The sequence below is a fragment of the Magnolia sinica genome, chromosome 6 (genome assembly GCF_029962835.1).
Source record: "Magnolia sinica isolate HGM2019 chromosome 6, MsV1, whole genome shotgun sequence".
Taxonomy (NCBI): domain Eukaryota; kingdom Viridiplantae; phylum Streptophyta; class Magnoliopsida; order Magnoliales; family Magnoliaceae; genus Magnolia; species Magnolia sinica.
Window position 1 is genome coordinate 103375439 of NC_080578.1, and position 14091 is coordinate 103389529.

At 40.2% G+C, this 14091-nt stretch overlaps 2 protein-coding genes across 5 annotated transcripts; both read right to left on the minus strand.

Annotated features, from left to right (window-relative positions):
* Nucleotides 1-1244: 1244 nt before the first annotated feature.
* On the minus strand, nt 1245-8092 carry LOC131249365 (uncharacterized). Of its 4 annotated transcripts, none has more exons than XM_058250078.1 (2): nt 7342-8092; nt 1245-1487 (listed from the first exon to the last, which is right to left on the minus strand). In XM_058250078.1, the coding sequence occupies exons 1-2, from the start codon at nt 7923-7925 to the stop codon at nt 1340-1342; spliced, it is 732 nt and encodes a 243-aa protein (XP_058106061.1). In that variant the 5' UTR covers nt 7926-8092; the 3' UTR covers nt 1245-1339. The 4 variants fall into 4 exon arrangements, with proteins under 4 accessions (XP_058106061.1, XP_058106062.1, XP_058106064.1 ...); XM_058250079.1 differs by having other exon boundaries at nt 1245-1454; nt 7342-8090; XM_058250081.1 differs by having other exon boundaries at nt 1245-1491; nt 7342-8084.
* A 3289-nt stretch (nt 8093-11381) lies between these two features.
* On the minus strand, nt 11382-13873 carry LOC131249809 (pentatricopeptide repeat-containing protein At1g63330-like). Its single transcript, XM_058250566.1, has 2 exons — nt 12866-13873; nt 11382-12731 (listed from the first exon to the last, which is right to left on the minus strand). The coding sequence occupies exons 1-2, from the start codon at nt 13871-13873 to the stop codon at nt 11862-11864; spliced, it is 1878 nt and encodes a 625-aa protein (XP_058106549.1). The 3' UTR covers nt 11382-11861.
* Nucleotides 13874-14091: the final 218 nt, after the last annotated feature.

Below are 14091 nucleotides of genomic sequence, written 5' to 3' on the forward strand. Positions count from 1 at the left end.
CATGTGGCACAATAGCACACATAGGTTACTTGAAGATAAGGGTGGCGCATGTTGCCCATGAGGGTTGACTCGCTTAAAGATGGGTGGTTGAACATTTTGACCATGTGATGCATTGGCATGTGTGTGTGTACCGTGCTTTAAGATGAATTGTGGCACTTGTGATACATTGGTATACATGGGGCACTTGAATGGACATCTGCACATGTTGGGTGCTTAAAAGTAGTCGGGGTGCATGTTGCACATGTCACACATTGGCACATGTCATGTATGTGAACCGTATAAAAATGGCTGGCCATTTGGCACAAATGACTCAATAACATGTGACACATGTAGAGCTTTGGAAGATGAGAGTGGGATATGTTGCACATGGCACCTTGGGGTGTGGGTGCGACACATTGAAACAGGAGCGAATAAAAAGATAGGTGATGGCACATGTTACACATATGACACAATTGCACGAGTGTGGCGCTTTGAGATGGATGGCGCAAATACTACACGTGACATATTGGCACGCATGGGACACTTGAAGATGGATGGTTGTGCATGTGGAGCACTTGAGAAGATGGGCAGTGGCACATGTCACTACCATATGGGGGCACTTTATAAAAAGAGAAGTCTTTTCCTCTCATTTTACTCAATTTCTATGTCATTTCTAAAGTCTAGTAAAGAAACAAAAAATTGACATTTTTCGAAAATGAAAACTGGATTTTCAAGAAACAAAAACAAACAATGAAAACGTCACATTTCCTCAGTTTATATTTCAATAAATCTTAATTCAAACTCGCGACCTGTCAAGCAATCCATAAGCATTAGTTGGGTTTTCCTTGGTTGTGTAATATATGCACTGATTCTAATGATCTTAAAATTTTATTATCAACTAAAAAATTCACCAACTGCAGTCAACCACAACCCCTCATCAAAAGAAGAAAAGAAAAGGGGATAAAAAGAAAAGAAAAAAGAAGAAGAAAAAGATAATCTACCCATACACAACTCCAAAAGGCCAAAATACATTCCTAAGCCCTAGTCTAACCCTTTCCTCACATTACAAAACCATGTGACAGCACCTCCTACACAGTCCATGAAACAATTTCCCAGCTCTCTTACCTAAACAGGCCCTAAATCCCAACCATATGACCTTGAGTCCCTTCCCAAATCCTAGATTTCTTCCAAGGACCTATGTGTTGCCTTCGTGACGATCCACTTACATCCCTACGGCGTTTTTTTTTAGATGCACCACCCCCTGCTTAGAAAAGACATTCAATTGATTCATCGAAGAAGAAAAGATCAACTATCTTCCACCGTCCATGTATACGGCAATACTTGTGAGTAAACTAAAGAATTACTCTAGAGAATTCTGCAATGACCGTTCTTGGCTCACGGAAACTCCCGAGTACAAGTGACTGTACTGTTGGTAAATGCAGATGCCCCATGTGGAATGCTGTGCCATGGATGACCTACCGTAGAAAGAGCACACCAATAATTCAATCCTAGCTGTACAAGAAGTGGGGTTCAAATGGTTAGTGAAACTAAAAAATGGGCAATTTGCAAAGCGAGTTTGTTTCTATTAGTACAAGAAATGAGCAGAATAGCTACACAATTTGGGTGAATTGCCATTCTTACAACCTTAGACATGAATTAGAGAACTCACATAGCCTGTGTTTGAATATGCAAGTGAATCAAATTGCAAACATTTGGTTTACAAGAGGAACTAACAAAGGAAATTAACCATGTTTCTAGTATTTTTAATGATGGAGAAGTCCTTGAATTGCAGTACCCTTTCTTTCGAGTCCAACGTGTAGCCTAAGAGGTTGTTTGGCACCCTGGATTTGGACATCACTCTTTACGTTTGGTAACCTCGGTTTTGCCTGGCTGGATTTCAAATTCAGATTTCGAGCCACATTGTCTTCCTTTCTAAAAGCTGGGTTGCAAAAATCCAACCCAACTACTAAATTTTGTAAACAGTTCCCTTTGGCGTGGCCCACCTGACTTTAAGAATGGCCTGATTTTTAGAGTGTCCATGCATCCTAGTCTGATGCATCTCCTGAAAGGATTGGCCCGCATATAAAAAATAATAATAATAAATAAATAATGAAGACAGGCCTAAAGGTAATCCGGAAGGTTTTAATGGTGGGTGTCCCAACTGTTCCCTCCAGTGTGGCCCACCTGAGCTTTCAATCTACCTGATTTTTGGCAGCCAAGGAAACGTGAGAGGGTGCACATTTTAAATGGATTAGATGTCATTTTCAGATCACAATGACCCCAGAAAAATATAGGATTTCACAAATCCAGGTTGCCAGACACAATTGATAGAATCCAAATCTCAAGGAGTTCAAAACCTAGGTTTGAATTCTCAAGGGATTATTTAGATGCCAGTAAAGTTTTAAGTTGTAAACACTTTACACACTTGAAAAGAGTTTCAGGTGTAAACTGTTTACATGCTATTCTGTTTGACTTTTTAAGTCCTGAATTGTTTATTGGTAAACACTTTTTTTAAGGATAATAGATCATAGTTCTGTTTTATTGAAAGGTTGCTTGATAACCAGGTAAACAAATTATTTGTTTGGCTAATTTGTGAAGTGTTTAACAATGTATAAAGTAGGTATGCACACCACATGGAGCTTGGGATGGTAAATCCTGACAAAATCTGCAAATCACATTTTTTTTTTAAAAAAAGACCTAAGTTCTGTAGGGACCAGGAGAGCATCAAAGTATGCACATGCTAGGCAAATTGGATATCTTGCATCCATCAAAGTGGGCCTCATGCACAATCTAGTGTGTCCCATCCCAAATGTTCCATCTCATGTGGCTTGTCTAATGATCAATGGAGTCGTTTTTTTTTTTTTTCAGGGCCATAGGAGAGCATCAAGAGATGCACATGATGGACAGATTAGATGTATTGTACACATCATGATGGCCCCCATATAGCATGAGTATTATCAACCATATTCTACTATGTATAATGTATTTTCAGTTGTAAAAACACTACCGGTAATATGAAACTAGATTTTAAGCTTGAAAAAAGGATGAGTTTACTAGTATTGCCATCTAGACACCTACTAGTAAACCCTTCACAACTAAGGGGTCATTTGGATGCCTATAAAATACTTAATTGTAAAGGAGTTACAGGTAAACAATTTACAAGTAGGTGTTTGGATGGAATATTTGCATGTGAAATGTTTACAAGTTGTAAACACTTTAAATATAAACCCACCCTTTTTTTCCAGGAATAAAAGCCATATTTTAGGTTACAGGTGAAGTCTTTATCCTTTTCAAAAAAAGGACATTATACATACTAGAACAAAATAGATGATACTCGCGCCTGATGTATGGAGCCTATTGTGATGTATACATTACATCCAATCTGTTCATCATGTGCAGCCCTTGATGTTGTTCCATGGCCCCAAAAAGACGGCCCGATTGATAATCAGATGGGCCACATGAGGGGAAAATTTTGAGATGAGATGCCCATCACAAATCCTTCCAGATTATGTGGGGCCCACTATGATGGGTGCAAGACATCTGATCCGTCCAGTATGTGCATACTTTGATACTCTCCAATGGCAAATAATAAAAAAATCAACCCTTCTTATGTGATTTGCATATTTTGGCGGAATTTACTACCCCAGGCTCTATGTGTTGTGAATAGCCACTTTACACATTGTAAACACTTTACAAATTAGCCAAATACATAATATGTTACCCTAGGGGTCATTTGGATGCCTGTAAAATCCTCAAGTTGTAAAGGGATTCCAGGTAATTGAATTGCAAAAGCTGCTCGGATACCTGCAATTGCCTCTAAGGGGTTGTTTGTATGCCTGTAAATGTTTCAAGTGCTACATTATTTACAGGTGTAAATCATTTGCAGCCTGTCCTGTTTTGCTTTAAGCCACAAATGATTTACAGGTAAATGATTGTTTGTGTTTGGATAGCCAAAAAATTGTTTGAGTCCCCTGTAAATAGAAAGCTAATAGTTCCATTTATAGCCATTAGGCTGTAAATGGAGAGCCCGTAAATGAAATCACAACTTTTTGTTTGTGAATCAAATGGGGCTGAAAGTTGTAAATGATTTTAAATTATTTACATGCATTTTTCAGCATCCAAACACGAACTGTAAACCATTTACCTGAAAATCATTAACAGTTAGCCCCATTTACAGGCATCCAAATGGCCCTAAAGGCTTTACAGGCTATAAACACATTTAATGCAGGGGCATTTTCACACTGGCCTCAAGTGAGGTCGCTTGTTGGATGCAAGGGCACACTCGAGGTGGGTGACCCATGCGATTTGGGGGCCACGAGGGAGGTCTCGTGTTCGAGATCCTTACCAGGAGTGATTAAAGCGCATTTCACACCGGGCTTGAGTGGGGTCGCCTGTGGGATGCGGGGACATACTTGCGGTGGGCGGCCCACGTGATTTGGGGCCCCACGAAGGGGGTTCGGCCGAGGTCCTAACCCATGAGATGTGGGGCCTGGGCTATAAGATAAAGGGATTAATTCGTCATACTCTAACAGTTCGAGCTTTTAGAGCAAGCGGTTAATTGTCCTACATCAAATTGGTATCAGAGCGGGAGGTCTCGTGTTCTAGACTCCTCACCGGGGGTGATTAATACAGAGGCATTTTCACACTAGGCTCAAGTGGGGTCGCTTGTTGGATGTAAGGGCACACTCGGGGTGGGTGACCCATGCGATTTGGGACCCACGGGGGAGGTCTCGTGTTCGAGACTCCTTACCAGGGGTGATTACTGCGCATTTCACACCGGGCTTGAGTGGGGTCCCCTGTGGGATACCGGGACACACTCGGGGTGGGCGGCCCATGTGATTTGGGGCCCACGAAGGGGGTTCGGCCAAGGTCCTAACTCATGAGATGTGGAGCCTGGGCTATGAGATAAAGAGATTAATTCGTCATACTCTAGCAGTTCAAGCTTTTAGAGCAAGCGATTAATTGTCCTGCATCAACATTACAGCTTATAGCTGTAATCCGAAACTTGGCAAAAAGCCATGTTTCGTAATAGGGGTAAAGCCTTTACAGCTAAATTTATACATAATATAACACAAAGGTTGATATGCACTCGTGATGTTTCGAACCCACCATCATGTGTACAGTATGTTCAATCTATCCATCATGTGCTTCTCTTGATGCTCTCCTACCTACACCCCCCACATCTCATGAGTTGTGGACCACACGATTGATCATCAAATGGACCACACGAGAGGGAAGGGTGGGATGTCCACCATTAAAAACTTCCGGATTGCGTTTGAGGCCAACTATGATGGGTGAAGGACATCCAATCCGTCCAATGCATGCTTTGAAGCTCTCCTAAGGCTCAAGAGGGAAAGTTAATAATAATAAAAATCATATCCTTTTAATGTAATTTTCCATTTTTCGGGAAATTTAAGGCCCCAAGTTCTATTTGTGTGAATACCTATTTTATACATTGTAAACACCTTACAAGTTAGCCAAACACATAATCTGCTTGCCTGTAAACAGATTACCGCTTAAAAGCCAAACAAAATAGCATGTAAATAATTTACACCTGAAACTCTTTTCAGGTGTAAAGTGTTTATAGCTTAAAACTTTACCGGCATCTAAACGGCCTGAAAACCAAACAAAATAACATATAAACATTTTACACCTGAAACTCATTTTAGGGGTCGTTCGGATGCTTGTAAAGTCATTAAGTTGCAATCCGATTACAAGTAATGTGATTATAGATGTAAAGTGTTTACATGCGATTCTATTTGGCTTTAAGCTGTAATCTGATTACATGGAAACTATGCTTGGATAACTTGAAATCTATTTACAGCATGTATTTAGGTATTCGCTTACAACAGAGCTTGGAGTAGTAAATCCTTTAAAAATAATTAAAGGACATATAAAGTTTTTATGTAAGATAGATCATTGGGATAAGCCCAAATCAATAAAGCATGTGGTCGATTTGTATGATAAACAAATCATTTGGTAGGCCACAAAAGTAGGCCCACTAATTCAAACATAACACTAAGGTTTGACAATATCCCAACATATGAAAAGTTTCAACCCTAGCAACAGTAATAGGGAGAGAGGAAGAGATTTGTCTTCGTTTTCTTCTTCTTCATCTTCTTCTTTCGTTTTAGGTCCTTGTAACCGTGTGGGAAAATGATCTACAATTCTCCCTGCTTCGAAATTTTTCAAAAATTATAGTTGTTGCCTGAAATCCCTTCACCTGTAATATGAAACATGACTTTTTCTCATGTTTCAGATTACAGGTAAAAGTTATAATCGGATTACAACACGCAATCTGATTACAAACAGATATATCCATCCAATCAGCCCTTGTAATTTGATTACCTAAGGGGTCGTTTGAATGCCTGTAAAGTGCTCAAGTACGATTTTGTTTATAGTTAATTAGATTACAATGGTCGTTTGACTAGGTATATCTACCTGCAATCAGATTGCAGGCCTTAATCCGGTTACAGCTTTTAGTTGTAATATGAAACATGAGAAAAAGTCATGTTTCATATTACAAGTAAAGGAAGGCAAGAACTAAAATTCAAAAAAAAAAATATATAAAAAATCAAAGCAGATAGAGTTGCGGATCATCTTCCAATGGTTACAAGGACCCAAAGCGAAAGAAGAAGACAAACCTCTCTCTCTCTCTCTCTCTCTCTCTCTCTCTCTCTCTCTCTCTCTCTCTGTTACTGTTGCTAGGGTTAAAACATCTCATTTATTGGGATGTTGTCAAACCTTAGTATTGTGTTTGAATTAGTGGGCCCACTTATGTGGCCCACCAAATGATTTATTTACTGTAAAAATTGGTCACGGGCTTTATTGATTTGGGTTTATCCCAATGATCTATTTTACATAAAAATTGTATATGTCCTTTAATTATTTTTAAAGGATTTACCACTCCCAAGCTATGTTGTGAGTGAATACCTAAACACAGGCTGTAAATAGATTTCAAGTTATCCAAGCACAGACAATTATTTCCCATAATCATATTATAGCTTAAAGCCAAACAGAACCGCATATAAACACTTTACACCTGTAATCAAATTATATGTTAGGTGTAAAATGTTTATAAATTAAAAACTTCTTAGGCATCCAAACGACCCCTATATAATAATTCCAAGTCCAAGCTGCCAAATTATCCCTAATTGCAAATCGATTCAGAAGTGCATCAAAACCATTTTCCAAATTGAGAATTGTAAACCATTTTCCAAATTGAGAATTGTAAGAAAACCGATCATTTCTACTTCTATTGGAGGGGGGAGAATCCAATCTACTAAAAGAACTATCCCAACATTGGGAGAAAGAACAGAAGCAGGTGAAACAAAAATTACAACAGAGAGAATCCTCACTCACTCCATGACAACTTTCGCTCCGACTTCCTTCATCTTCTCAATAATCTTCACCGCCTCCTCTTTCGTGACCCCCTTCTTCAGCAGGGTCGGTGCCTTCTCCACCAAATCCTTCGCCTCCTTGAGCCCCAAATCCGTGAAAGTTCTGACCTCCTTGATGATCTTGATCTTTGACGCGGCATCAAATCCCTCGAGCTTCAGATCGAATGCCGTCTTCTCAGCCTTCTTCTCCTCCGCCTTCGCCCCGCCCTTGCCACCCGCCCCACCCCGGGTCCCGCCGTAGGCCATCCCGGGCATCATAACGGTCATGATCGGCATCTCTTCGACGTTGAACTTCTTGCGGAGGATCTCGGTGAGATCGGCGACTTCGAGGAGGGTGAGACCGGAGATGTCATCGACGATCGCCGAGACGCGTTCGGTGGGGATGATCGGCGGTCTTGATTCCTGTGAGTCCGGGGCAGTGGCTGTGGATTGAAAGGCGAAGATCGAACGGTTCCAGGGCGTTGAGGTAGAAGGAGAGGAAGAGGAGAAGGAGAAACTAGGGTTTCTGGAAGCGATTCTAGAAAGGGATTGTAAATACCTCTTCATGGTAGGGGTAGTTTGGTGAAATGGTTTTCTTCTCTCTTCTGGGATTTTTAGCAGACCTTAGAAATGAGGGGAGAGAAGGCGGAGAGAGAGAGAAGCCATTGATGTGGAGCTTCAAGTAGAGTACAACTTTGATACTCGGGTAGAGTGTGTTGGATGATACGCAGGTACTCAAAATTTTACTTGGAAATTGAACACGCATACAAATATTTCAGATTTTATATTTCCATTTTCAATGCATCGTTAACCAAATACATCACATATTTTTATCATCTGATTGGACCAAAAACTACACCTTCGGATAAGGATTGTTTAGATTATTCTACAACAGATTTCCACCGCTCTTACTATATTTTTTTAGGATTAAAACCATAGGTTGAAGCGATTTAGGCGAATAGAAGCTTCGAGGGTCTTCTTTTTTTTTTTCTTCAAAAAACATGTTCTTTATGCCTTTTTTCATTTTCTAGTTCTATTGCTTAATTGTGATGTGTAAATATTAGAGACATGTAACCATGTTCATAAATTCACCAAACACATGTAACCATGTTTATAAATTCACCAAACAACCAGATACAACACTCTCGCCAAAAGAGTAGATTGTTATGCTACCATAAACATGTTTTTTTTTTAAAAAAGAATAAATATTTGGAATATTTATATTATTCCAAAACTTTTCAGGGAAAAAAATAAATTCAACCATTATGGAGGCCGTAATGGTCATTATGCCCCCCGTATCGGCCGTTATGGCCGATACCCATATTGGTAATGGTGGTGACCATTACGGCCATAGTTACCTATACGAAATACCTTTTTTGAAAAGCTACTATTTAAGTCTTGTATTGTTTACAATTATTCCTAATATGTGCCCTCTTTTACAGACACCTCAGATGACGTGTGTTCCAACTTATTATCTTCATAGAGAAATTGTGTTTGCCCTTCTCTTTGCTGAGCTCCTCTCTTTCTTCTACACCTTGTGAGAAACTATCAGATCAACCATTGCCAAACTCTTTGTCGATGCCTATTCATCTTCCTCTTGCCTTTGTAGATCTAACAATGACGACAGTGTACCGTTTTGAATCATCATCACTTGGTCGGAACTTTCAACTGATTGATGCTTAACGTAGACCCCATTGCACTCTCCAAACTCTATTTAATCCTCCAATAATTTCAAAATGGAAACGTTTGATTGCTCCTGAAGATATTCTCTCTCCTAGCAATCCGAAGTCAAAAAAGAAGAAGAAGAAGAAAGAGACAAACCACGATATCGTTATATTAATTTCAAGCACATGCCGTCACTACTTTCCCCCATCTATGTGAAGCAAACCACACGTGTGGTTCCCATTTGTGTTAACAAAACCACTCGCAAGACACCTTCCACACGCAATGTGAGGCCCACATTAAAAGTTTTATTCAAAACTTCGCTACGCTAAAAAGCATTTTTTTATGACATCACGACCACATGTCATCATTCTCTTCTCCTTCATTAAAACAAGAAAAGTACCCTGCGCTTATTGCTCGACTTCTCGTTCGAAGCGTCTTGACCCCCCTAAAGAGACCCACACCCGTTAAAAGCTTTGGCCATGACTGACATTGGTATCATTACTACCATGCATCAATACCTCTTCTCTTTTATTCCCTCCACCTTTCTGCCCACCAATGAGGGACTTACAACACAATGATTTATCATCCATTGCTTAATATGGTGTTCCATCATCTTCCATGTTCTGATTCGCTATCAACAACGAGCTCGAGCTATCTTTCCCTACACCTATAACCAACTCCTGAGATTCCTTCTGCAACTTTTTGAAAATGCTATCATTTTTTACTCTATTCAAATATTTTTCGGCACCATTTGCAGTTTTTTCTTCTGTACTTAGACTATAGCAAAATGAATTTTCTTACAATATTCGAACAACAAATCAATCTCTACTACCATTTTGATACAAGCCTTGATTTCTGTGAACACTTTGTTTATCCAAAATTTGAAAGGGAGGTTCCAAATTTGGATACAGACTTTGTTTTATGATTTAAGTAAATATAAGCAAGAGGGTGGGGGACGTCCAACAGTAACTCTCTTCCTTTCCCATTCTCTTTGTTCCCTTTTCCACTTTTTCTTCTCTCTTACATCAAACTAGATGGTATTAGAGCGGTAATCGATCAAGTTCCAATCACTTTCTTTTCCCTTACCTATCAAAAACCTTCTCTTCCTTTCCTTCATGTTCTCTTGTGCTCATAGCTTCTTAAGAAACTTAGGGTTATTTCTAGTGCATTTTCCTCTTCAATGGCCTATGTGTGAATGGTGTTGGTGATGTGTACATGATCGTAGTTCTTTCTAGTATTTGGTTAAGGTGTATGGGCTGATTGGTGCATCTTGTAATGTGTACGCATTGTGTTGGATTGTGTGGCTGAAGCATTCAAGTTTCCAAAAGCATTAGCCCTTACTTCCATAAGCATTGTACATCCATTTCTTCTAGTTTTTATTGCCTCTATTTGTAATGGATATGAAGGGTAAGCAAAAATCAGGTTCGTAAATCCATATGACTTTTTGAGGGTTCAAATATCCACTATCAAGTTAAATGGCTACTATTCTAAATCTATACGAGTCTTAACAGCCAAGGGGAACAATAGGAGAAATTGGATGAAAAGAAGTAAATATGATGAATGGACTTAGGACAATGCTCAGATCGTGACGTGCTTGTGGAATAGTATGGAAATGTCTGTTAAAGATGTTTCTAGATATGGAAAATAAGGTTTAGGATTCTTCATAAGTAGAGTTGTAAGCTTGGCACAGCTCGGCTTGGCTCAGCCAGTAGCTAACCCCAGCTCGAACTCGGCTCGGCTCGTTTCTTGAGCCTATCTGGCCAACTCGGCTTGATTCAATCAATAGCTCAGACAAGTTCGAGACAAGTTCAAGCCTGTGCGACATTTTCTCAAACACATAAAGTGCATCTTCAATTTCAAACAAAATGTAAAACAGTGATAACACTTTACAGGTATTTCATCAGACACACAGTGAGCAACATCAAAATCAAGATATGAGGGTAGTCTTGTAATGTAAAGTTTTTTTTGTAGTGATTTGTTTCGATTTCATTCCTTCCTCGCCACCAGCCGATCCTGCAGAGAATGCATGCACCCGAAACAACACTTCGCTGAGTCATTTCATCAACCACTAGGCGAGCAACATCAATATCAAAATAATTGAGTCATCGAGCCAATTCAATCTGAGTCGATTCAAGTTGAGGTTCGATCTGAGTCGAGTCGAGCTCAGGCAAGCTTGAACTCAACTTGAATTTTTTTTTGAGCTCTCGAATCCAAATTCGAACTAAGGCGAGTTGAGCTTTTCCGAGTTGAGTCAAGCGAGATGACTGAGCTAACTCGATTCACGTACAACTCTATCCATGAGAGATGTATTCATAAAAAAATAAAATAAAAATAAAAACATCACTCAATCCACACCAATTATTTGAAGAGGTTTTTTTCTTTCCAACAAGGAGATAAATTGCTAGGTGAATATTACAGGAACTCAGAGGAACATGGGAGGAGTTGAATGTGTATCAACCTCTTACAAGCAAGGTATTCCCTAACAGTAACAGTGGTCAGAACAGATACTATTGTTACAATTATGGTATGGGCTGTTACAACTTGAGAGAGAGAGAGAGAGAGAGAGAGAGAGAGTTGATGTTGAATCAATGTTCACCAAATCACCTCTCCTTCGCCCTGGGGCACAAATTTATGAAGCATTCTCAGGTATTCTTGACCTTTTTCGTCCTCTGTGAGCAAGCCCACTAACATAGTTGCGGTGGATGCATCCGCAGAAAAATGTCTTTTAGCCATTTCCCCGAGAAGTTGCATTGCCTTGAGGGTCTCATTCTTTTGTAGAAAGCCCCTAATTAAAGCATTGAAGGTGACACTGTCTGGTTGGAAACCCTTCTCTTCCATTTATAAGAATAATCCATTAGCTTCCTCCAAAAGCCCTTCTTTACAAAGGCCATTGATTAGTGTGTTATATGTCTTAACATTATTCCCCAAGCCCTTGGTGGAGGCCCAACTGAAAATCTCCTTCGCATATTTAAGTTTCCTAGCTTCGCACATCCCATTGATAAGGACACCAATAACTTCATTATTTAGTTCAATTCCTCTAATTTGCATCTCATTAAGTAATTTCATTGCCTCGACAGGACACTCACTTTTACACAGCCCATCCATCAAAATGGTGTATGTGAAGAGATTTGGACATTGTCCATGAGCTTGCATCTCATTGAAGAGCTCTTGTGCAGCCACAATTCTCCGTACCCGGTACAGCCCATCTATAAGAGTGTTGTAAGTAACAACATCGGGCTTCAATCCCTTGCAAGGCATTTCTCGGAAAAGCTGCATAGCCTTGTCTACCATCTGATTCTTACAATAGCCGTTGATTGACATGGTGTAAGTCACAACACAAGGGTTATGCCCTTTACACACCATGTAATCAAATATTTTTAAGGCAGCATCCATTTCGCCAATAAAACAGTAGCCATTCATCAATGCACTGTATGTGATTACATCAGGCTCCACACCTCTCTGAGTCATCAATTCTAGTAATCCATAGGCTTCTTTAACCACTCCTTCGCAAAGAGCATTCACCAGTATGTTGAAGGTTGTCACATTAGGAGAGATTCCTCGATTCGACATTTCCTCGAACAGACTCATTGCTTCTTTCCATTGCCCTAAATTGCATAGTCCGTGAATTAAAGAATTATAAGTAACAACATCGGGCTTCAATCCCTTGCAAGGCATTTCTCGGAAAAGCTGCATAGCCTTATCTACCATCTGCTTCTTGCAATAGCCGTTGATTAACATGCTATAAGTCACAACACAAGGCTTATGACCTTTACACACCATGTAATCAAATATCTTTAAGGCGGCATCCATTTCGCCAATAAAACAGTAGCCATTCATCAAGCATTGTATGTGATTACATCAGGCTCCACACCTCTCTGAGTCATCAATTCTAGTAATCCATGGGCTTCTTTAACCACTCCTTCTTTGCAAAGAGCATTCACCAGTATGTTGAAGGTTGTCACATTAGGAGAGATTCCTCGATTCAACATTTCCTCGAACAAACTCATTGCTTCTTTCCATTGCCCTAAATTGCATAGTCCATGAATTAAAGAATTGTAAGTACAAACATCCGGCAAAATCCCTTTACCAACCATTTCTGAGAAGAGTTTAAGGGCCTCCTTTGTAAGCCCATCTTTGCATAGACTGTCGATGATTGTGTTATAAACAACAATGTCAGGACTACATTTACCTGCTCCCTTCTCCATTTTCCGAAGCAACCCAAGAGCCATTGCATTGTTCCCCGACTTGCAAAGACTGTCGATTAGTATCCCGAACGACACCACATTATAAGGATATCCCATTTCTACCGTCTTCAGAAAGAAACTACTCGCTTGCCCAATCCGCCCTTCCATACAAAACCCCTTAATAAAAGTAGCCAGAGTCGCAGCATTTGGCTCATGGCCACGTTTCAGGATGTTGCTGAGAACAGTGAAACCGAAACCGACACCATTCAAGCGGCACGAACAATTGAGAAGAATGTTCCATGTATAGATATCAGATGGGACCCCTAACCAATTCATCTCTCGATGCAAAGAAATCACGGTCGAATAGTGTTTCATTCTAGCAATAGTAGTTAACAGGCGATTAAAGGTCAGGATTGAAGGCAGCGGCTGCGTGCAGACCATACGATTGAAGAGGCCCACTGCATCCTCTAACCTCACAAAAGCACCGGCTCGAATCGAATTGAATAAATCATTCACCAAATGGTTGAATTTGACGGGAGTAGGGATCTTGTTCTCTATGATTTTAGAATCAAGGGCAGAAATGGTAATTTCAATAGAAGCTGGAGAGGAGAGAGTTTTACCCTTTTGAGCAGCGGCAGCGGCAGCGGCAGCTCTTCTCGACGACATTTTACGAAATCGAAGATTTTGTGGGTGCCAAACGACTCCTGATGAGAGAAGAGAAGAGGGGATGGTTGTTGTTGTGGTCCCGTGGAGTGCGGCTGCGACCCCGGAACCATTGATGTGGGTGCGAGCCTGACTGTATGACCCACTTCGATGTATGTATTGTATATCCACGCCGTCCATATGTTTTGTAACTATATTGTGGAGCATGGTCCCAAACATGA